Below are 25,529 nucleotides of genomic sequence, written 5' to 3'. Positions count from 1 at the left end.
GAGATGGAACCAAAGGGTCTTGGTTGAGCCTGGTAGTGGAGGAGGGGTTGGGAAGTGAGGCTGTGGCAGGGTGGAGATTGCAGCAGCCTGAGAGGATGGTTGGGAAGAAGAGTGTGGTAGGGAGGCTCAGGCACAGGTGACCGTGGTCTGGTGTGACTAGAATGGAAAAGTAGGTTAGCATTAAACCGAGGAGGCCTAAAATACCAAGGTAGGGCAGGTGGAGTTTGATAGGGACTAGAGAGCCAGAGACAATAAGTTCATTAGGTCATTCCAAGAACCAGGTATCCTGCAGCGACTCTGTCTCTACCCCTGTAGCCCATTCATCTCAGAAACCTCAGATCTACTGGGTGAAAATCGCTGGTATTCAGCAGAGATTCAGTAGGTTGGCTCTACCCAGTCAAATGTGGTCTGACAAAATCTACCAGCATCAGGTGCCTGGAAACAAGCTGTCAGTGGAATTTTTATCCACAGACAATATAAAATGAACCCCTTATAAGTGAACCCCCTGGAATTACTGTTCCTGGAAAGACCGAAGATTTTCAAAAGCACCTACCAACTGTTGTTGCATTAGCATTTCTGTGCAGTACTTGGGGGAACCAGGAATCCATGTGTGGGTAGAATGAACTTTTGAATGAGACACTGTTAGAAAAACTGAAGTGAGCAGAGCAATCAGAAATTACACAGAATTTTTGTTGCTGGCTTAATAACAGCAACAACAAAAATTATAGAATAATAATTTCAGGGACGTTCGTTACCATATATTTTTTCATGCTGATGTGATAGAGGAATATTCTTATTTCATAGTGAGTGTTCTTTCAATGAATAGGGTATACTGTAACATTTTGATTCTTTTACTTGCAACAAGTAATTTAAGTGGAGTTTTTTTTTTCTAGTTTGGAGTTTTGTTTTAGTAAATTGGCCTAAATTTTCAGATGTTTCCTGATTCATTCATTTTTTTTTTTTTTATTTTTTGAAAGAATGCCATGATGACATTTGAAGAAGAAAAAATGCAGTTGGCATGTGATGACTTAAAAACTACAGAAAAGCTGTGTGAAAGCGAAGAGGCTGGAGTCATTGAAACAATCAAGAATAAAATTAAGAAGAACGTACGTACCGTGGCTTTGGGTTATGGACTGTGTGCCACTTACTTAGAACATCACTTAGTTCTTCCTAGATGTCATTTTCCCCAAGGACTCCAGCCTGAGGCTCTAAGCCCTGTTGAGTATGTTTCCTTGCAGTTCACTGTACTTTACCCTCTCAGAGCACTTACTACATTGCATGGTAATGAGGTCTGTATTTCCTCATTAGACTGTGAGCCTATTTACATGTCCTTGGTATCTAGTATCATGCCTAGCACATATGTTAATAATTAACATTTGTCATGGGTCCTTGCAATTTAAAAAGCATTTTCTTATACAGTATGTCATTAGCCCTCCTGACAACTCTGCACAGTAGATGTAATTACAAACAAAGAAACGGAAGTATTGGGAGGTGGACATTTTCCCAAATGAACGGAATAATGAGTCCTGGGGCTAGATTTGGAACAACAGTGACCATGATGGATTTTGCTAAAATCTAAAAAAAAGGGAAACAGGTCTCTCCATCGTGTATACTATGATACTGTTGGTATATTTGCAAAAATCCTATCAGTTCTTATGTCATTGTGATAGCACATGAAAGCTTATTTTATTAAAGTTTACTTTGTATTAAGAATGGAGAGCGTTCTATTCCAGAGAGATTTTTCTTCATCTTAAAAACATTCTTAGGATAAAGACCAACATTTTATAAAAAATGGTTTGATTTTTTTGCTTATTTTTGTTTATATGGCTTATATATCAAGTATAATTTATGATTTATTCAAAGCTAATTTTAATTTCAGGATATTTTCTCCTTAATGGAAATATAATCTGTTTTTGACCCTCAAACCTCAGTCACATGCACCAAAAGAGCTCCCTAATATTAGGAGCTCCCTATATAGAGCTCCCTACCTCAAGAGAGATGGCTGCCAACTGACTTTTCAGGTTATCTACTTTGGCGAATGTGTTATACCTTTAATGATTTTTATTTTGGATAAGTAAGACTTTACATTGTTTAAAAAGAAAAACTGTGAAACTCTAAAGTTTTGTGTTGATTTTCTTGTCACCCATGAATTCAGTTTTTATCATTTAGAATATTTGTTTTTAAAGTTACCAAAAACCATGCTAGATCCAATGGGAATTTGGAGCTACCAGGTTCATAGTATAAATGTGAGTGATTGCTATATTTCACAATTCCTATGTGAGATTATTTTGTACAACAAAGCTGTTTGCAGGGAGTATTGTTGTTGTGTATGATTTATTGGTGTGTGCTTTCTTTCCACCAAACAGGTTGATGTCCGAAAATCCACCCCCTCTGTGGTTGACCGGCTTCAGAGGCAGATAATCATAGCTGACTGTCAGGTTTACCTGGCGGTGCTTTCGTTTGTAAAACAGGAATTGTCAGGTATGCTGAAGTGTTATTTTTAATGGCTTAAAAGATTCAGTGCACATACTCAGTAATACTCTTCCTATTTCAGTCTTTGAAAACATGTGACACCTCTTTAGGGTGTGATACCAATTTATTACTTGGGAACTTGAAACCATAAGTGCTGACTGTATGTTTAACAGAGTTTTAGTCCCAAAGTCTGTGCTTCATCCTCTTGTCTCAAGATAATTCTGTCATTCTTAGAGAAATTACCAGTGCTTTATATATATATATAGATAGATATAAATAGATAGATAGATAGATACAGAATACCTTTTCTTTATGGGAATCAAGTTGTGATAATAACCTTTAAAGTGAAATATAACTGGTTTAAATTTAAGGCTTCAGGAAATTGTTATTGAAGGCCTGAGTGCATTAAAGGATTTCAAGTACATTAGGAAATCATTAGAGATCATTAAGGATTTGCTAACATGCTGGAATGACCTGCATTTTAACAACCTTTGTGAGGGATATAAACTAATTTCTTAATTAGTTTGTCCAAGAAAAATGTTTTCCAGGCTTCTGTAGCTTTTATTTCTTCAGCAAAATAGACTCAAATGAGTCTCTAATACCTTGCTGTAAGACTACGTCTAAAACTGACCTAATTCTTTTGCTTATGTGGTTATGTTGTCTTTCTCATACTGACAGCAGAAACCTGCCACTTTAGTGGATAGGATTTACTTGAAAAAAATGAAAATTCAAAAAGAAAGTCAATTAAAGTTCACAGTCAGAAAAGGATTTTCTCCCAAACCATAAAGGAAGAAGGATATAGTTCCATTAAATTATGACATACATTTTTCTTTCTTGACTACCAGAAACCACTTTTCCCCCTTTTTCTTCTCTCTCTTTTTCTCTGTCTCTCTCCCTGTCTCTGTATCTGTCTGTATCTCATACTTGAGGATGCTTTGTTCCTATTTGGTTCAAGTCAAAAGTGAAATTTAACTTTTATTTTGACCTCCAAAATTTGGACTTCCTGGAATTTATCCTTTTAAATATGTTCTATCATAGACATTTGCTGTTTTTGCTATGAATTCAATTATTATTATTATTATTTTTCTTTGTTTAACCTTCTCAGGACTCTCCCAATACCTTACTTACATGGTCAAGAACCCATAGCTCATATGAACTTTTTATAATGCAGTAATGTGAAATTCCCCATTCGGAGCTCTGCACTGACCCAGATATAAAAGAGCAGCAGAGCTTATCTGCACCTCTTTGGTGAAGACAGGAGCTCCCTGTGATTCTGCGATTCCTTTCCTGATACTCAAGGACTCTTGTAAGGAGCTAATTTTAGCCATTAAGAAAATATCTGTTGAGAGAGCAAGATAAAGCAATTATAATACAATTTATAAGTGCGAAAGTATATCATAATTTTAAAAATGAGTACTTTATTTGTTCATTCATTGATCTATTCCACAAATATTTATCGAGCTCATACTGTGTGCTTAAGCACTGTGTTAGGTGATCAAACACAGGCCGCGGTCCTTGCCCTCATGAAGTTTAGAACCATCAGCTTATCTTATTGATTTTTAAAATCATTCCAGTTGTAAATTTACTAAATATTATTATGGGAAAGTTTGAAAAGATAGAAAAATACAGAAAAAGGGAAGTCATCATCTCTGCTTTTATCACTTAAAACACTTCATTTGTTAATGATCTGCTTTATGTTCCTCTGTTGCTTTTGTTTTTTACAAATTGAATCTATAGTGTTTTGTGTCCTATTTTTCCCTTTTAAATTATACTTTGGATATTTTCCCTATGACTCAGTTTCAGAATAGAATTTTATTTATTTATTTTTTTAGAGATGGAATCTTGCTCTGTGGCTCAGGCTGACTTGAGTGTGCAATGGTGCAATCATAGCTCACTACAGCTTCGAACTCCTGGCTTCAAATGATCCTACTGCTTCATCCTCCCAAGTAGTTAGGACTACAGGTGTGTGCCACCGTGCCCTGCTAATTTTTTTTTCATTTTTTTGTAGAGATGGGGTCTTGCTATGTTGCCCAGGCTGGTCTTGAACTCCTGGCCTCAAGTAATCCTCACACCTCAGCCTCCCAAAGTGCTGGGATTATAGGCATGAGCCACTGAGCCTGGCCCAGAATAGAATCTTAAATAATAGCATACTAGTTTATTATATGGTTGTGCCATATTTATTTAATAAATTCCTCTTAGACATTTAGATGTTCTTCGCTATGTATTTTTTGGTTATTATTTGGGTATTATTATTATATTTTATCCATAAACTGTATTTCTCTCAAATTGCCTTCATGGCTTTTACCCATTCTTTTAATAGTTTGATATTAATCAATTATTTAATCCTATTTATCACAAATCTTTAACAGCATTCTTGGTTCTTCCCGAAGCCCTATGCTTTCTTGAATGTGATATTGACATTAAAGTGAAATTCTCACAGTCATGAAAGCTCCCAGGTTCTAACAGATATATGTAATGGTTATTTGCTTTGTGAATAGCTTGGCATTTGCTTCAAACAAACAAACATAACCAACAATGGGCTTTATTTGCCTTTCAGACACCCATTGTGTTAATAAACTAGAAGTAATTTGTTTACTTCATTGTTGGAATCTATTTCTTAGAAAATATTTTTGGTGGATAATTTTCTATGAAAAAAACCCCATAAACCTCCTTCTGAAGACACGTGTTATGGATGGGCCTCTGCACCCCTTGAGTGGGCAGCACAGAAGGGCGGGGGGTGTACACACTGACTGGACCTCCAGTAGGGGCGAGTCAGTGTGAATTTTTAATGCTTCATACTTTCAAAAAAGCTCATGTTTATCTCATTTAAATTTCTTTGTAATGAATTGCCCCATCATCTCTCTTCATTTTCCCATACTTTTTTATGTCTTTTTAATTTACTCTATTACACAAGAGTCTTTTTTTTTTTTTTTTTTTTGCTGTAAACCTATATTACTTTTGTGATAAAAATAAGTTATTTTTGAAACCTATTTTATGGCCTTTACCACCTTGTTTTATCATAAGTTTCCTTCATTTCCTTTTGGAGTTGAAGAAAGGGCCCATGTCTTCCTCACCTTTGTATTCTTGGCATAGCATATGCTCAGAGAATTGTCCTTGAATGAGATTGTTCTCCTTATGTGACAGGTGAGATGGTTGAGGATGAATGAGTCACACATCTTGTTGGTGATGACAGACCCAGGGCTGGAGCCCTGATTTTCCTGTTTCCTCACTGAATTCCTAGTGTTCTCACCATTTCCCCATCACCTTAGTTTGGTTACTTGTGCCACCACCTTTCTGGTGGCCCAGTGACCCAAGTTTCTCAGGGCTTTCTCCCTCACCTGCTCCCTGTGCCCTGGGAAGCTAGCCCTGAGATAGAGCAGGAGCCGCCCACTGCCTCCCACTGCCTCTTGCTGTCCTCCGGTCCACACTCTCTGCGTTGCTGCTGGAACCACCTTCCGAAAACCCCTTACATCTGTGCTTTGAATGCCAGGCTGGCCTTCCTCGCCTGCAAGGTAAAGTTCCAGTTCCTCTTTTGGGTGCCATGTAAGAACCTGTCCCCTTCCTGGCCTGCTGCCCTCCCGTACCTCTATCTAGCACCCAGAGCTCCTCACCATCCCCCGAATCCCTCTGCCACCTCGTGCCTTTGTTCAGCCTCTCCCCTCGGCTTGGACGCCTGCACCCCTTTGCTCTTTCTCTCTTGCCTGGTGGAGTGCAGCCCAGGCCTCCTTCCTCCCTGCACTCCCTCCCCATGGACTTCATCAGCCTGGCCTTTGTTGCTCTGCCACGTGTACTGGGTACATCGCCAGGTACAGCAGCCACCACACAGCAACACGAACTTTATTTACGTGTCCGCCTAAAGCGTTAGACAGTAAATCCTTCAGAGCAGGGACTGTGTCCGTCCACCTGCTGTTTTACCCTCTGTCCCACATTCACTGAGCACTTACTCCGTGTCAGATGCTGTGAGACCATACATGCTGGTGGTCTAGATGTGGATGAGATGCAGCTCTTGCCCTGGGGGAGCTCATGGTTTGGCGAGAAAAGATAAGTAAGTAAGTTCTAATTCAGGGAGATACTTTAACCAGTGGACGTATAAGTTTGTCACAGAGGTTGCAGAGGAAATGAGTGATTCCGAACCTTTGGGAAGGAAGATCAGGACCCCTGATCCTGTCCCCCAGCAGGGTTATAAAGAATGAAGGTCCATTTCCCTCTCCACGTCCCGGGCAGCTGTGGTGCCTTTGTGTAGCACGTGGTGGTGGGTGCATTATGTGAATTAAAGGGAGGGAGTGGAAGAAAGGCAACACCATCCAGGAAAGATAGTGGGATTGGAGAAGTGCACCTATTAGAAGTCTGTTGAGGAGGAGGTGGGCTGACCAGTGAAACTTAATTGTCTTTTGTCCTTCGAAGTCTATGATTTGGGTCACAAGAAAGGAAGCCAGAATTTACCTTCCCCTGTGGGGCTAAGCAGCCTCATTCTAGGACAGGTGAACAGACAGGATGCTATGGCAGGTGCGCTCACCAGATACAATCTCCCTGAAAAATGACAAAATTTCTTCCAAGATCAATTTAGGGTAACTTGATACATTCATTTTCCAGGTGACTCTTGTCCTTTCCTAGGAAGGACTTCCACCCCCATACAGGGCAGGGTTTCCTATCTGCCCTCCAGCTCTCTGCTGATTGCCGCCTGGCCCTAATAGGGTGGGACAAGTTGTCTGTGGTTTTCTGCTCTCTCTGCCTCCTTCCACAGGCCCAGGGAGATAAGGATGGCCGAATGATTTAGAGGAGCGGATGGCAGGCAATGCGGAGTGTGGGGCTCTTGAGTGCTATGTTCTCTGCTTGTCGGGAAGATGTGTGCTCGTTGGCTGCATTGCTGTGTGGAGCTGCCAGAGTGTCTCCTATGGTGGCTGCAGTGCAGGGCATGCTGCTCTCTGCTGCGTCCTCCCTTGACCTTTGCCTCAACCGGTGGGGTCTGGCTGTGGCTGGAGGGTTCAGAGTTTGGGATGGGAAGTAGGACAAGTCCTGGGAAACCTGTTCAGTGCCAAGTTGAACACAGGAAAGTAGTATAGGTCATTAAATATGACATGTCCGATTTCAAATCAAGCATATCTCAAACAAAGAAGCAGTACAATTAATCAAAGTTTGCACCTAAACTATCGACATAGTTTTGCCATCTCAATAGTAGCTTGTTTATGCCAGCAGCAAAGAAACCTGGAGAGCAAGTGGCAAAAAAAATGTGAAAGGTGTTTTCCACAGCTTGTTGAGAATTAAATATTTTTTGCTGCAAGAAATGGTCCAAAGCCTGGAAGATGTGGTAGGCAGTTGGTGTAAGGTCTGGTGAATATAGTAGATGACAGAAAGTTTCCAAGTCCAGCTGCTATAGTTTGAGCAGCACTGTTTGTGTGACATGTGGTCGAGTGTTGTCTTGCAAGAGGATTGGCCTGTGTCTGTTGACCAAACTGTGCTGCTTAATGGCAAGCATCCTCATCATTTTGTCCAATTGGTTGCAGTAGACATCCGCTGTAATTGATTGACCAGGTTTCATGAAGCTGTAGTAGATAATACCAATGCTGGACCACCAAACAGACACCATTAGCTTTTTCTGATAAATATCTGGTTTTGGACTGTGTTTCAGCACTTCATCTTTATCCAACCATTGTGCCAAATGCTTGCGATTCTCAAAAAGAAACCATTTTTCATCACATGTAACAATATGGTATAGAAACGGTTCGCCTTTATGTCGTGATAGCAAAGAAAGGCAATCTCCGAGATGATTTCTCCTCTGGTGCTTATTTAATTCATGCGGAACCCATCTATCCAGCTTCTTTTCCTTGCCCATTTGTTTCAAATGGTCCGATTTTGTTGGAATAGTAACGTCAAACCTTGCTACTAATTCACATGTAGGTTGAGATGAATTCGTTGCCACTACGGCTTTCAGCTCATCATTAGCCACCTTGGTGTCAGGTTGTCCATGTGGCTCATTTTCCAGATTAGAATCACCAGAACGTAACTTCACAAACCACCGACCTACTGTGCGTTCATTAGCCACATCTTTCCCAAACACTTTGTTGATATTTTGAGCTGTCTGTGCTGCATTGGTTCTGCGATGGAACTCATATTTGAAAATAACACAAATTTTTAATGTATCCATGGTTTCACAAAAATTGCTCTAAAAAAAACTTTGAAAGATAATCACAAGCCGAATTGTGCATTTGAAAGACCGAGGATGTCCTTCACAATAAAAATAAAACAAAAAGTGTCAAAGTGAAATGTCAGAGATATCAACTGTCTAACTTAGTACTTAAGGAAATTGGATATTTCATACTTAATAACCCTAATAAAAGCAAAATCTCTCTTGTTGTGTGTAATAAGGTTTTTTTTGCACATATTTCAATTTATAATCTTTAACTCAGTTCAAAACTTTGGGTTCTATTTCCCTGGCTCAAATTAAGGGCCTTAAAGCTTGTTCTTACTGAGTGTTTAACATGTCCTTTTAGACATCAGCACTGATGCTCCTATCTTAAGCATGAAATTAAAGACGTGTTGAATTCTTTTCATTTTTATCCTATAAAAATGAGGATTTTGCTATGTAGTTTTCATGTTTTATTGACTAAGTTCCATGTAGTCAGAAGCTGGTGGATTCTGGTGTTTGTTGTCTCCAGTTCTACCATCCATTTTTGTAATTCCTCACCTGAGATCCAGCTTGTCACAATTCATTTCTCTAACTGTACTCTCTTCAACCCCAATTTCAGACATTTCCATTTCTCTGGTAGCAGGTGTTCCCTCCTCAGCTGTACGTGCTCTCTGTTGTCCCAGGGTGTCCCCTGTGTCACTCTGCCTCTGAACAGCTTGCCCATCTGCTCCTTCGTACTCACACTTCTGTTCCTTTCTCCCGGAACATTGCCTTTCCCTTCATGCAAGCTCCGCTTCCTGCAATAAGGCTAAGGTAGCCTGGAAAATACAGGATAACATGGAGTTACATTTTTCCCTCCAAATTTCCAGTTAGAGATAGCGATGGGAGGGGGTAAAGTTTCATACCGAAATCCTGCCATACTTATTCTGCACTTTTAAATTTATTTATGTATTTATTACATGGAAAACAATGTAATGACAAAAAAGGAAATAAAAAAGGACAATTCACTCATAATCTCACCATTATTTGTTTTCATTCTTATAGATATGGCCCAGAGGATCATTTAAACAAATATATATTTATTTAAATATATATTTAATAAAATATAATGTTGTATGCTTCTTTTTTTCATTTATGTTTGTTTTCTTATTTTATTGTGGGCATTTGGAGGGCCTGGATTATGTTTTATAGTTCTTTCATGTCCCTCAGATGCCAAGCACAGTCCCAGGCATGTAATATAAACTTAATTAATAGTTGATTAATATTTTTAGGGTTTTGTAAATTGTCTTTTGTTATCTGTAGCCAATGATTATCTGTTTTCAATCGGATCCCAAAGACTTTTGTGTTTTCAAGAATATATATATATATATATATATATATATATATATTCTAGTTTCCTATTTATTCTTTTTCTGCCTTTCTATTAAATCTTCAGCTCTTTGGACCAGAACTGAGAACCATCTTTCTTGTTTGTAGGCACGTAAGATGAATCCAAAATTTAAACCACTGTGTTAGTATACAAGAAGCTCCAGGGTTTTCTCAAACCTGTCTTTTCCCATCGTACTTCCATTTAGGAGGGAAAAAAGTCATTGAGCCTCTTAAAGGAAGAATCACCCAGAACGGTGCCTGAAATGTAGTGTTTGTACAGTAAATAGTTCTGTTAAATTAAACCAACTGAAAGGAAATTGTTTCAAATGTGTATTACTTTTATCATTATAAAGTTACAAAAATAGTTCCCTTTAAAAAAAATTTATGAACTAATTTATTTTACTTGTTCATTCTAGCTCATAGCATTCTTTTCAGTGGACGTAGACTGTAGGCCATTAATCACTCAGAACATGCAGCACGGTTGTGTTTTTAATTGTGATCCCATAGGAGATATGGGCATCGTTTGTCAGAAAATTGATCTTCTTAAGTAAACCAATAGCTTGATACCCATGGATTGAGGGGTCCCCAAGACCACCCCCAGCTTTGATGATTTGCTTGGGGACTCGGCATATAGTCATCCTCACAGCTGCGATTTCTTACGGCAAAAGTATACAAAGCAAAATAAGAAAGGGAAAAGGCATGTAGAGTGAGGCCCAGGGGAAACCAGGCACAAGCTTCCAAGGATCTGTTCTTGCTGAGTCACACGGGACACATTCAATTCCCCCAACACCGAGTTGTGACAACACAAATGAAATGTTACCAACCAGCGAATCCCATTAGAGACTTAGTGCCCAGAGTTTTTACTGGGGCCTAATGATGTAGGCACCGCCCTGCCTGGCACATACTCAAATTCCAGACCCTCAGAAATAAAGCAGACGTTTGGTATAAACCCTATTGCTCGTACAGTTTAGACACACACGGTGAGCCATTCTTACCAGTTCTGGGAGTGCTAAGAACTTTGCAAGTTTGCGGTTCAGCCAAGGGCCAACTTGGTTAGCAGTCCTTTTGAAGGGTAGCCATCAGGCCTACTATGTTAACTCTTTTCTGCACATACCATATATTCTCATATCACCTTCAATTCAGAGATTAGGCACTTGTAAATCAGATTTTTATTTTATATTGCATATTTTCTGAAATTTAAAAATAACATTTTAAAACCTTATTTTCCTGCTGTTCTAAAAGACCTGGAAGTCTGTGACAGTTCATGTTGTCCCATTGTACATGAGAGTCAGAGCCGGTATCATATTAGTGACAGTGCCTAGTGGATAAGCTCTCTTGTAGTTGTGAGAGTTTTATTCTACATAGGATTCCCTACAGACAAGCCTTTCCTCAAGAATGTGGTGACGATGCTCTCAGATAATCACATATAAATCGACCTCCCCCTACCCCCACTATTCCCCTGAAGGTGAAATGTTCTTAGGAGAGTTGACAGCAAGGTCCTGAGGGTTTGTCTGAGGGCCAGTGGGCCAGGGATGGCGGTAAATCCCACGTCTTACCTCTTATTCTTGAAGTCTTCTTTGTGTCCATGTTCTTGAGTGGGCTCTAGTAAGAAAAATTGGCCTAATGGGAAATAATAGAAGTGGCTTTAATAACAGATTTTCACCCTATGATGTGCAGTGACTTTTTCTTTGCTACCCTCCTCACTGGGAGTCCCTCTGGATTGGGACCATGGGTAAATGCCATTGTCATAGACCAGATAAAGCCATTCTACTAAGGCATGTTAAGCCACACAGTAGACATCAGATCTAGGCAAATATGGGATTCTTTGCATTTCTGCATTTAACATGAATGACTTTTTTGGTAATAAACTGGCCATTTTTTTACGCAGTAAATATCAATTAATCCTTTTTGTTTGCTTGTTTTATTTTTTGGCAAGATGCCATGCTTGGTGCTTGGGTATAAATTTAACGGTAAACTAGGCTAAGAAGGAAACACAGGGTAGACAAATGTATGATTTAAAAAAGAGGTTTATTAGGAAAGCACCACAGTAGTTAAGAAACGTGGTGGAGGCTTTCACAGAACACATGGAAAAAAAAAAAGTTGGGTTCAAGTGATGCATTCATTCATTCTTTCTTTCTTTCAGCATGTATTATATACTCTGCCCTAGCTACTGCATGCGAGGCTTGATGAAACAATGAACAAAAAACACATGGCTTTTGCCAGTGGTCATCTAGCGTAGTGAAGAGAAACCAAAAAGAAATAAGGTATTTCAGTAAGCACTATGAAGAAAAAAAGGGTGCAGTGATAGCTAATAATTTTTATGTTTTTAAATTTTTACTTGACTTTTGGATTATTTTTCAATATCCTTTACTATTCACATATAAAAATTATTTTGAAGGCTTGTTTTTGAATGCTTTTCTCTCCTTCTCTTTTTAGCCTATATAAAAGGTGGGTGGATCCTTAGGAAGGCCTGGAAGATTTACAATAAATGCTATCTGGACATCAATGCCCTTCAGGAGCTACATCAGAAGAAGCTAACTGAAGAGTCCTTGGCTTCTGATGCTGCAAATGATAATCACATTGTGGCTGAAGGGGTGTCTGAGGAATCTCTAAACAGACTGAAAGGTGCTGTTAGCTTTGGATATGGCCTTTTTCACCTTTGCATATCCATGGTGCCCCCAAACCTGCTCAAAATCATCAACCTGCTGGGTTTTCCTGGAGACCGCCTACAGGGGCTTTCTTCACTGATGTATGCAAGCGAAAGTAAGGACATGAAGGCCCCTTTAGCTACGTGAGTAGCTATATTGCAATGCTTTGGTAGATACTATAGTGTTGAAAGTAAGTAAACCACAATCAAAGACTTTAAAGGAAACTTCAAGTAAAATGATGACTGGTTGACAGGATGTGTGCCTTGTCTTACAGTGTAACACCGGGGACCGTGTTCCATGGTGGTGGTGGCAGTTTTGACTTTAGTTAGGGAACAAGGCACTGTTCATAAGTCTCATGACTCCTGTATTTTAAACTGGTTAAGTGACCTTATCTTTCAACCTCAAATGGTTTTTTAAGCAGTTCTTTTGACTTTGACCAGAGTCACCGAGATTCATGATCCTGATTTTTGGACTCAGGAGACAAAAAAGATCAGCCTTTTCTGTTGTTCTGAAATTTTTATTCTTATGAAGAATCCTCATGTTGGGTAATTTTGCTGGATGATATAGGTGGTCAATTGGTTTCTTATATGTGGCCTGGATATTTTGTGCTATTCCACTAAATTAAGTCATGTTACTTAGACTGAACTTATTCGTGTTCAGTCTAAACGTAAATAAAAATTATTTAAACCAGAGAACATGGGGAAGCTGATGTAATATCTAGAGTGAGGATTCACCCATTTCTACGTCAGTTAAAAGTGATGTGACTTTTTTTTTAATCTGGCAAATATCTACCATTTGTGATTTAATGACCAGATGTTCATTGTCCAACACTATACCACTTGTCAAAATTTTCCCAAAAAATCTTGATATCACAGAGGACTTTAGCACTATTTCTACTTGGGTCACTATTGAGAAATTTGGATGTTAACTCCTAGTTGATAGCTACTAAAAATATCATTAATGTTTCATTTAAAAAATATTTGTGCCTCCCCAAACTCATTTACACAAACAGCAGTCCTTTGTTAATTTGAATGAACAGATTTGTAACTTGTGATCATTTGTCTCTATATATCTTAATATTATTTTGTGCTTATACCTGAGAAAGAAGTGAATGGAGTTAATAATGTAAATAGTATGAGCTCCACAGGAGGATGAAATTTACGAGCATACCAGAAGTTTCATTTACATAAAAATATTTGATATGTTGGTTAAACATTTTTCTCTATTCATGAAAGCAAATCCCAGTGAACCTGTTTTGTTTATTTAGTTTAACATGGCATTTTTCTTGAAAGTAATGGGTTTCAAGTAAGGGAATTTTAAGTAATTTATTTATTAGCTTGTCTTTTAAATTGAACATCCTCGAAGGCCAGAGCAAGGGTTGGCAGGATGCTGTCATGGTCCTGTCACTAATGTAGTCTCATTTGTGTCTGTGGTTTCTATATTTAAATTTGAGTTCTAGCTTACACCCTGACCTTTGTGAGCATAAGGGAAGCCAACATTTTCCTTTTGCAAAAAGAGTAAAGCTTTTCTTACGAGGGGACAGTAAATTCATGGTCACCAGTTCCTATTTCAAATGTGTGCATTGATGAGCAAGGTGTAGAATTTGGAGATTTTAATCAGTCATCTCTTGAGCGATCCATCCAGAAGGTTCAGAAAAGCTAAATACTTCTCTTACCTTATTATCATCTCACCTGATAGAAGGATGTGTATATGATGATTTCTATGTTGTGCTAAAGTTGCAGTTTTCCAAATATTGACAAAACTAAAATGGGGAAGACATTCTGATTTTACTTCTTCAAAAACTGCATAGTAAGTTTTTTTTGGAAAGAGTGTGTGTTAGAAGAACATGTGCTTATTTTTTAAAAAATAGAAACAACATAAGAAAAATGATTTGCTCAAAATTTGTCTCCTTCTTTTAGGTTAGCACTGCTCTGGTACCATACCGTGGTCCGCCCGTTTTTTGCCTTGGATGGCAGTGATAACAAAGCAGGCCTGGATGAAGCTAAGGAAATTCTCCTCAAAAAAGAAGCTGCTTACCCCAATTCTTCCCTCTTTATGTTTTTCAAGGGACGGATACAACGATTAGAGGTACTGTACCTTCCTCTTCTTTTTAAAATAATCTCTAATTCTCACTTGAGGACTAATATCAAAACAAGCCAGAATGTCACAGGGCCCGGGAACATTTTGTTCTTTTGCTTTTCGTTGTGTCATTGCTAAGGAAGAACCTTCCAGGAATGCAGGATGTTAGTCAGTTACCGTCTGTTCAGGAGACAAGGGCGAAGGAGGGGTACGATTCTTGCTTGGTAGTGAGACGAGATTGGTGTACTTGAAGCTTAAGGTTTGTAGCATTATTAAGTCCTCTTAGTTGAAAACCACAAAATACAATTTTTTCCCTCTCTGAGTTACTAATAATGTATTTCTAAATTTTGGTCCTGGCTAACAATTGATTTATACAAAAGTTACTACCTTAAATGTCAGGGCAGCATCAGCTTTAAAATAATAGTGGCTTTTGTCACATTTTCATGTGCTTAATTTGGCTTGAAACTATGTCAAGAACTTTACACACGCTACCCATTTAATTCTCAGAACAACTCTATGACATAGATGTAAATTTGTCATCTGAATGGTATAGGGAAAAAAAACCAAAAACAAAAACAGGAATCTGAGAGGACTTCAGGTAACTTCCTGAGTTCACCCAGTGAGTGAGCCCGGATTGTCTCCCTCCAATACGAGAAATGCCCTGATGTTTCGAAGATTCTCCTTCTCCTTTGCATCTCTGTTTTATCTGCTTGCTTGAGGTTATGAGGGTTTGTAGAAAAATAACAATACAAGAAATCAGTCATGTGTATGAAAGAAGGTTGCTGTTATGCTGGGTGCACCGTCCTTGTCCTTACCAATGGTCACCAGTGAATCGGTTTGAGGTTTTAACATCATCTGTGCCCCAGTTTTCCAGGCACTCTGCAAGTCAGCCCCCAGCAAACCCTATGAGTCCCTTTGAAGATTTTTGCCTAGGAGGGCTTTTATGGGCACAGGGATGATTTGTTCATTGGGTGGGGGTGGCAGTGAGGGAATGAAGTTAAATCACTTCCCCAATCATTTTATTCCTTTGCAAAGTGACTTCTTAAATCTGAGGACTCCTCAGAACAATTCTCTTAACTTTCTCTAAGCCCTTTATATGTGGAAGATGTATTTTGGAGATTATACCAATAGTTTATAAATGAAATATAGTGCAGAAAGCTCACCAGGATCTGAATTATTTAAACCCATGTCTAAACCCATGTCCAACTTATTTTTCTTCTCATTATCTTGAAACAGTTTTATTTGCATTCAGGCTCGTAAGCCTTTGGTTGTATTTCTCCCTTTTTTCTCTTGCTTTTAAAAACATAGTTCTGGTCTATTTGTCAACATTCTTTCCCTTAAAATTTAGGGTTAGGGCCCTACTTATAGGGAAAGATGTTCAGACTGTTGAAGTTTCTGTATTCCCTTGGGTTTGCGCAGGAGGAAATAACAATGTAAAAGAAAATTTTAAATTGACTAAGCCATCTGTGAAATCAAAGGTAGGTACAGGATGAGTGTTTTCACAGATTTAAATTTCTTAAAGGACAGACATTATACATTTTGAATAGCTTTGAGTGTGACAATACTAGATTCAGTGTTCGGCAGAGATTTGCAGGGGTAAAAGCCTGAAGTTTAAAATTGTGAGCAACAGGGCAGTGAGGTACCGTAGCAGTAGGCATTTATTGATTAGAATTATCTCCCTTTACTCTACTGATGAATGAATGCTCTAAATTGGGTTTTGAAGCTGTTAAACAGAAATATAAAAGTCAATATTTATATTTTTTCATGCTTGCAGTTGGAGTTAATTTTTCATTTTAAAACAAAAATTGGTTAAACTGATAATTTTTTTTGCCAAAAAACTTAATTTGGCATGGTTTTAGTTTGTGCCACGATTAATTCCTATAAGGGACTGCGTGAGTGCTAAAAGTAAGTGATCATTCATTGTTGTTGGGATGGTTCTAGAAATAAGGAAGCCACAGTTCCAACAAAGGATTCCTATAAATATGCTCCTTGGAGGTGCATAGTCCACATTGTAGCTCTTAGCAAATATTCAATCTCTTTGGGGTAGATAATTCTGATCAGAGCACAGAGGGTAGATATTAGAACTTCTTGATGGTGGAATGGCTTGCTTACTTAACTGGTATTTGGTTTTAAGAAAAAGGACACAAGATCTGTCATTGCTCTTGTTTAGTGAGCTGCTGCTTCAGGGCCAAGCAAAATGTGGTAAGTGTTTCTGTTTGGTTCTTCCCAAAGGTCCAGAGGATGAAAAGATTTTAGGGCTAACCTGAAATGTGGTTGTTATTATCCTCAAGGTGCCCAGACACCAGTGTTTCATTGATCTTCCCAAGTACATATGTAGGAAGGCATCAGATGGTGGCATGCTTCATTTGCAGAGGGCCTCTAAGGCCTTGACTCAGTTTATGAAAACATGCATGGCTCAGATGATTAATTTGCTTGCAAGTAATCTTTTTTCTTTTCAGTGAACCTTTATGTTAGAGATAGGGCCTCGAGTTCTTATCAACACGCACTCACAGATGTGGCCTTGGGGCTCTAATTTAGGCAGGTGCATCATATGACACCAACTTAGTTTCCTCAGTGACTCAGATTCTGCAAAAGTATTTGAACAGCTGCTTTTGTGTAAGCTTGCTATCATTCAGGGTGACCAGTGCAGCATGTGCCCATCAGTTTCATTTTCCTGTGCTCTTTATTTGCAAATCATGTGCAGTGTCCACTTTCTCTGTTAATTTCATTAATGACTTTTTATATACTTTGCCCTTCGTTGTTTGGATCTATTTAGAAGGCATATGGGAGGACGATTTCTTTAACAGATCTGCTCCTATCCTGCCACTCACATATACCTGGTTGAAATGGCTTCAGTAGCTTCTGTTGTTGTGGCCTCTCTTGAACTTGCAGTGAAATGCTACGCTTTGGTGGTGCTTGGCGTCCATTTGCACCTCAGCTGGTGAGCACAGGATTTTCTTTGCCTGACTGCAGGAAGAATTCTCTTTCCTCGTTGCCTCTGCTTCTCCCCGCTGCGTGTCTGCAATACCCCCACCTTGAACCTTCCCTGCTCCTTGTGTTGTCCTTACTATTTACCTTGTCTTCCTTAAGTCGTCCAGTGTGTGTGTGTGTGTGTGTGTGTGTGTGTGTGTGTGTGTGTGTACCTGTCACGTTGCTGGGAGGAATGAATGGGTTAATACAGTACCTAGCATGTGGTAAACTCTAAGTAATGGTGTGATGGTTGCTGTTATTCCTGCTGAGTGCTTAAGCCTGGGAAGTCGAGTATCAAATCTTCTTTTTCATTTTTTTTTCTTTTTGGGAGAAAGAACTTGTTTTGATGTTGAGAGCTGTCAGGAAAGCGAGGCCTGTGATTGGCAAAATGGGTGTGGAGGTAGCAATAGGGGCTGTCAGTATTATACAGCTATTAACTCTTCCCTGAATTTCTATAATGCAAACAGCTATTAAGAAGTGGACCTATGTGTTACATAGTAATCTCAATTTTCAAATGTGAATTGGTACTTACAATTTTGAATTTTGTATTTTTCATTAATGTTCACTTAATTTTCATCCAGTTAAACTTACAGTCGTGTTAAGTCCATTAAGATACAAGTGATTAATGAGTATTTTTCTTTCTTTCTTGATTATTTTTAAAGTATTAGGAACAAGTCTATATTTTAGTGAACTATTTTTATTTTTTATCATCTACCCTTTATTATTACCCTTTATTATTTATTATCTACCCTTCTTTTTTCTTTTTTTCTTTATGTAATATAGATTTGCACAACTTTTCTCCCCTCCAACTTTAACAATCTGCTTTGTATATAACATACATATGTATGTATTTATTTTTCTGTACATACATACATACTTTTGTATACACACATCATATGGTGTGCCTATTTAGTAATGTCACTAATTTTTAATATTAGTCTATTCATCTCTAAATGCTTAAATATTTGAATGAATGAAAGTAATTTTCTGTAAAGTTAATGACCACATTCTAATGAAGTTGCTATTATGTAAACGTTTTGAGAACTTATTTTGAAACTGTCTCCTGAGCTTGAGCCCATACGTCATGAACATCCTGCATGCTGACATTTTAAAACCTTGGGTTTGGTTTTGGGAAACAAATCTGGGCCTAGCACAGGACTGGCCCTCAATGTATATTTGTTGAACGAATAGATGAGTCTATTGGCAGCAAATCTGTTGCTCGATGTGAGTATTGTCATTTCTTAGTTAAGAAAGGAAGCTGATTATCAAGGACTATCTACTTGTCTTATGTGGCACCTAAATGTGTTTCGAAAGCCAGTTCCAAAGAAGATGGTGCAAAAATGTCTTGATAATTGAATAAGAGGATGGCCTCCTAATAAGAATACTGAATCAAATACTTAAATTCAAATGTCTGGCTAAAGAATCAGTTTCATTTCTTTAGAGTCACACTTCTGTTTCAAAGCAGTGGTTATAAAGAACTGAATTGAATAAATTGAAATGAAGTAAAAAGTAAATGCATTAAATGAAGCTCTGTGCTTTCTGCTGGGCATACTGAAATGAGAATGCATGAGGCCCTATACTTCTGGAGCTGAGACTGGGAGGGCACTTTTACTATAATTGCCTCTCAAACAATTGCAGTAGGACTTCCCGAGGTCAAAGTCGAGATTTGTACAAGGCCTAGAGGCCACGCTGAAGAAGTTACAACGAACTTTATCTATTTGTGTGTATGTGTGTATAATATGTGTCCTGTACGCATGTATCATATATACATGTATGTTATATACACACAGAGACGAACATGGAAAAAACATATTGGTCTATTTGCCTTGTCAGCAGCTCCCAACTATAAATAAGCCGCAGATGTATCCGTGGCTTCCGTGTGTCCGGAATCAAGAATCAAATAATGCGTAGCTCAGGAGGGGCTAGTGTGTCCTACCATTTGGAATGATGCGGCAGGCATAGTCCTGCTTCTGGAACCCTAATTATATATAATCATTCTCTTCTTTGAAGCTGCCTTATTTGTTTGTTTTTCTGCCCTGCTGTTTTGCATTCCCTCCCTGCTGAGAAAGGCACGATGGTGGTGGCAAGTGCTTTCTCCCCCCATGAGCAGTGTCTGCAGGGACCGCTTTGGTGCCTGACCTTTACTTCACCATGTTTATGTCACCCCGAGGTCCCAGTTCCTTACAGGAGGATGGAGTTTCTTCCCTTATTTTCTATTCCCAGTGAAGTTCTGTGTGAAAGCCTTGCTTCACACTCCTGGCCCGGCGTGCCTGTGTTCTGTCTCAGGACCTTTGGTCCACCCATTATTTCAGATATCAACTGCAAGAGGTACCTTTTTAAAGGTGGCCTTAGAGCTTTCTCTTTGTACTTTTATTAAGATAAGATTCCAGTTTTCATTGGTGACCCCCAGAATAAGTGGGAGGTCTGCATTGCTCATGTTTGTGCAGTTCATGATGGTGGCAGGGACAGGAGAGGGGACATTGACCCCTTTGGTGATTCATTTATCAGACCGAGCAGGGAGACCTGCGGTGGTCGTGGACAGCGGGGGCCAGTGCACAAGTGCCACACACAGAGGGCCTGTGCCCCACTCCCGTCTCTGGGGTATGTTGACATTATCTGAGCTGTTTGGTGGCAGCTTTTCTTTGCATCTGTTGAAGGGCAAGCCTGCCTTTTTGTATTTGAACAGCATGCCCTGTCAGCGTGATGTAATGTTGTTATTTATAGGCTCAGGAAAAAGGCAATGCAGGAAGAGAAATAATTCTCTGAAGTTCGGTTATTTGTAGTCTCCTCTTCCTCCATTCCACGTGGTTCTTTTAATTACTTCAGGCACCAAAAAAGAGGGTTGCGATTTATTCTTAGAAGTACAGAAAATGAGAGATTGATTTAATCTGGTGTAGGAGAGATGGAGGATGTATTTGTCTTCACTTTCCAGTGAGATAAATCCATATCGTGTGGTTTAATGACTGTTAACTGAAATGAGAAGATGACAGTAACCCCAATATGCCTGCTATTCTTTTAGCTCTGTCTGTTGGGTTGAAAAGCAAGTAGAAGGTTAATGTTGATTTATGTCCCTAAGCTTCCTAAGTGTGCCTAAGAGGATGAGCTCTCCCTTGCCTACATCAGCCATAGTCCTAAGGGTAGGGGTCAATGTATAATCTATTGGTAGGCGACCTCGATCGCAATATTGCTAAACCGATTCTGCTACTCAGCAGCATTAGTGCTGAATTGCATGTCAGTAAGTGGGTTGTCATAATGTGTCCTTCTGCATGCTACAGGTGACAAGATCTTCTCCTTTCAAAACACATACATAATAGTTTATTTTAAGATGTTAAGCAACTTCACAAAAATAACCCAGTGATAATTAAATTCTAGCTGTCCTACTTCAAATTATTTTGCAATCTTTAGAATACACATATGAGACTTTATGCATTTTGGTTACAAATCTAATGTTTACATGTAATAACATAGTTTTATAAAAAAAATTGGTATGCGGGCAGACTATTTAGATTTCAATTGTGTTAATAACTTGATATTCTCCTTTTATTGGGAAATTGTTGGGATATTTGAATGTTGCTGTTTCCTAATATTTCACTGGGATAGCAAGTACTACAAAAAATATCTTAGTATATTTTCCATTTTTTTTATTGAGTTGTTTCCTTGGGTTATAGCTCTGTGGTAGCATTGTTAGAATCAAAGAGTATGAAAAGCTCTGTAGCTCTTGTTAATGATAAGAGATTATATTCAAGAATAGTGAGTCAGAGTATAATTATTCATTATTTTGTGCATGGTATCAGCATCAGTATTCCACCCCATGATTTTATTAATATTTCTATTTGTTTTTACTTACATAATGATGCAAATTAAGGCAGTTTAAAGATAGTTCTTAAAATGTTACTGAAAAGACATCCAATGTTTTGTATCAGAAGACTCAATATTGTTAAGATGGCAGTATTCCCCTAATTGAGCTACAGATTTAATTAAATCTCTATCAAAAATCACAGCTTGTTTTTTTTTGCAGAAATTGACAACATTATCCCAAACTCAAGGGACCCAGAATAGTCAAAATAATCTTGAAAAAGAAGGACAAAGTTGGAAGACTCATACTTCCTAATCTCAAAACTTACTACAACGAAATCAAGACAGTGTGGTACTGACATAAGAATAGACATATAATCAATGACAGTCAAGAAACAAACCTTAGTTTTATAATTTATTTACTTTTGACAAGGACACTAAGACAAATAAATGGGCAAATAATAGTATTTTCAACAGGGACAACTGAATGTTTACATGCAAAAGAATGAATTTGGACGTTTATCTCATACCATACTCAAAAATTAAGTCAAAATGGAACATAGACCTAAATGTAAGATCTAAAACTATAAAACTTTTGGGTTAGGCACTGATTTCTTAGACTGTGTCACATCTAAGAAATCACTGCCTAAAACACAGTGACAAAAGAAACAGAGTGACGAAAGAAAAAAATGGGTAAATTGAACTACATCAAAGTGAAACACTTGTGCTACAAACAAAACCATCAAGAAAGAGAAAAGACAAACCACAGAATGGGAGAAAATATTTGCAAGTTACATATCTGATAAGGTATTAGTATTCAGAATATGTAAAGAACTATTACAACTCAATAATAAAAAAGACAAGCCAATTTAAAAAATGGACAAAGAATCCAAAGAGATATTTCTCTAAAGAAGATAGGTAAATAGCCAATAAGCCCATGAAAAGATGCTTGACATCATCAGTCATTAAGGAAATGCAAATCAGAACCAAGTCAGATACTATTTCACACCTACCAGGCTAACTATAATAAAAAAGACAGCCAATAACAAGTCAATAAAAAGTGTTGGCAAAGATGCAGAGCAACTGGAACTCTTGTTCATTGCTGGTGGAAATGCAAAATGGTACAGCCACTTTGGAACACAGTTTGGCAGTTCCCAAAAATGTTAAACAGGCCGGACGTGGTGACTCACACCTGTAATCCCAGCTACTCAGGAGGCTATGGTAGGAGGATTGCTTGAGCCCAGGTGTTTGAGGTTGTGGTGAACTATGATGATGCCACTGCACCCCAGCCTGTGTGACTGAGTGAGATCCTGTCTCAAAAAAAAAAAAAAAAAAAGTTAAACATAGATTTACTATATGACCCAGCAATTTCACTCCTGGGAATATACCCAAGAGAAATGAAAACATAAGCCTATATTATTATCCATAATACCAAAAAGTGAGGACAACTCAATTGTTTGTCAGGTGATGGGTAGATAAACAATATATGATACATTCACATGATGGAATATTATTCAGCAATGAAAAGGAATGAAGTACTGATACATGCTGTAGCATACATGAACCTTGAAAACATGTATGTGAAAAAAGCCATATGATTCCGTTTATATGAAATCTCCAGATTAGGCAAAGCTGTAGAGGCAGAGAATAGATTATTGCTTGCTTTGGCATAGAGGTAGGTGAGGGAAGAGTGTGGAGTGGACTGCTACTTGGTACATGGTTTCTTTTTGGGTGATGAAAATATTTAGATCATGGTAATGGTTGTATGACTCTGAGTATATCAAAAGCCGTTAAATTGTATACTTTAAGTGGGTGAATTTTGTGGTATGTGAATTATATCTCCATAAATATGTTTTTAAAAAGTGTTACTGAGGGTGTGCATTTTCTGTGTTATACAGTCTCTCTTTCTTTGGATATAAACTGTTGATTCAACGAAATTTGATGACTTTTGTGTAAGAAATACAGGCCTACCTTGGAGATCTTTCAGGTTCAGTTCCAGACCAGTGCAATAAAGAGAATAGCACAATAAAGTGAGTCACACAGATTTTTTGGTGTCCCAGTACATGTAAAAGTTATGTTTACACTATACTGTAGTTTATCAAGTGTGCAACAGCATTATGTCTAAAAACACAGCATACCTACCTTAGTTTAAAAATACTTTATAGCTAAAAAATGCTAATGATCATTGGAACCTTCAGCAAGTCATAATCTTTTTGTCGGAGGAGGGTCTTACCTTGCTGTCGAAGGCTGTTGACTGATCAGGATGATGGTTGCGGAAAGTCGGGTTGGCTGTGGCAATTGCTTAAAATATGACAGTGAAGTTTGCTGCATCAATTGACTCTTCCTTTCACAAAAGATTTCTTTGTAGCATGTGATGCTGTTTGATAGTATTTTACTCACAATAGAGCTTCTTTCAAAATTGGAGTCATTTCTTTCAAACCCTACCACTGCCTTGTCAACCAAGTTTATGTAATATTCTCAGTCCTTTGTCGTCATTTCAATAATGCTCGTAGCATCTTTACCAGGCATAGATTCCATCTCAAGACACCACTTTCTTTGCTCATCCATAAGAAGCAACTCCTCATCTGTCCCAGTTTTATAGGATTGCAGCAATTCAGTTACATCTTCAGGCTCCACTTCTCATTCTAGTCGTCTTGCTCTTTCCACCACATCTGCAGTTACTTCCTACACTAAATTCTTGAACCCCTCAAAGTCATCCATGAGGATTGAAATAAACTTCTTCCAAACTCCTGTTAATGTTCATATTTTTACCTCCTCCCATGAATCACAAATGTTCTTAATGGCATCTAGAATGGTGAATCCTTTCCAGGAGGTTTTCAATTTACTTTGCCCAGATCCATCAGAGGAATCACTGTCTATGGCAACTGTATCCTTACAAAATATAGTTCTTAAATAATAAGACTTGAAAGTAGAAATTTCTCTTTGTTCCATGGGCTGCAGAATGGACATTGTGTTAACAGGCATGAAAGAAAACATCCTTGCACATCTCTATCAGAGACAACTCTTGGGTGACAAGATGTGTTGTCAATGAACAGTAATATCTTTAAAAGTGATCTTTTTTCCTGAGCATTCGGTCTCAACAGTGGACTTAAAATATTTAAGTAAAATATTTAGTAAACCATGTTACAAACCATGTGCTGTCGTCCAGGCTTTGTTGTTGTTTCGTTTATAGAGCACAGGCAGAGTAGATTTAGCACAATTCTGAAGGGCCCTAGGATTTTCAGAATGGTAAGTGAGCCTTGACTTCAACTTAAAGTCACCAACTGTATCAGCCCCTAACAACAAAGTCAGCCTTTTCTTTGAAGCTTTGAAGCCAGGCATTGACTTCTTCCCCTCTAGCTATGAAAGTCCTAGATGGCATTTTCTTCCAGTGAAAGACAGTTTTGTCTCCATTGAAAATGTGCTGTTTAGTGCAGCCACCTTCATTAGTGATTTTAACTAGATCTTCTGGATAACTTGCTGCAGCTTCTACATCAGCACTTGCTGCTTCATCTTACATATTATGCTATGGAGATAGCTTCTTTCCTTAAACCTCATGGACCAACCTCTTCTAGCTTCAAACTTTTCTTCTGCAGCTTCCTCACAATTGAAGCGAGTTAGGTGAGGGCCTTGTTCTGGGTTAGGCTTTGGCTTGAGGGAATGTTGTGGCTGGTTTGATCTTCTAGCCAGACCACTCAAACTTTCCTCATATCAACAGTAAAGCTGTTTCCTTTCTTATCATTTGTATGTTCACCAGAGTAGCACATTTTATTTCCTTCAAGAACTTGCCCTTTGCATTCACAACTTTGCCAACTGTTTGGCACAAGAGGCCTCGCTTTCAGCCTGTCTTGGCTATCGACATGCCTTCCTCAATAAGCTTAATCATTTCTAGTTTTTTGTTTGTTTGTTTGTTTTTTTATTTCAGCATATTATGGGGGTACAGATGTTTAGTTTATGTGTGTTGCCCTTGGTTCCCCCACCCCAAGTCCGTGTTTCAAATATGTCCATCCTTCGGGTAGTGCGCATTGCACTCCTTGTGTGTACAAATACCCGTCCCCTCCTCCCTCCTC

General features: G+C 38.5%; 1 protein-coding gene across 2 annotated transcripts in view; it reads left to right on the top strand.

Annotated features, from left to right (window-relative positions):
• Positions 1-25,529, top strand: part of TTC39C (tetratricopeptide repeat domain 39C) — a 118,985-nt gene that overhangs the window by 48,396 nt on the left and 45,060 nt on the right. Inside the window, exons 3-6 of one of the 2 annotated variants that reach the window (XM_012662689.1) lie at positions 978-1,106; positions 2,367-2,481; positions 12,404-12,758; positions 14,535-14,703. In XM_012662689.1, coding sequence (XP_012518143.1) covers positions 978-1,106; positions 2,367-2,481; positions 12,404-12,758; positions 14,535-14,703 — 768 coding nt within the window. Of the gene's footprint in view, positions 1-977; positions 1,107-2,366; positions 2,482-12,403; positions 12,759-14,534; positions 14,704-25,529 lie in introns of those variants that run through there. The other variant, XM_012662690.1, reaches the window with a different exon arrangement.

The sequence above is a fragment of the Propithecus coquereli genome, unplaced genomic scaffold, assembly GCF_000956105.1.
Source record: "Propithecus coquereli isolate 6110/MARCELLA unplaced genomic scaffold, Pcoq_1.0 Scaffold773, whole genome shotgun sequence".
Taxonomy (NCBI): domain Eukaryota; kingdom Metazoa; phylum Chordata; class Mammalia; order Primates; family Indriidae; genus Propithecus; species Propithecus coquereli.
The sequence above is the reverse complement of the archived record's forward strand: the minus strand, read 5'-3'. Positions and strand labels throughout refer to the sequence as shown.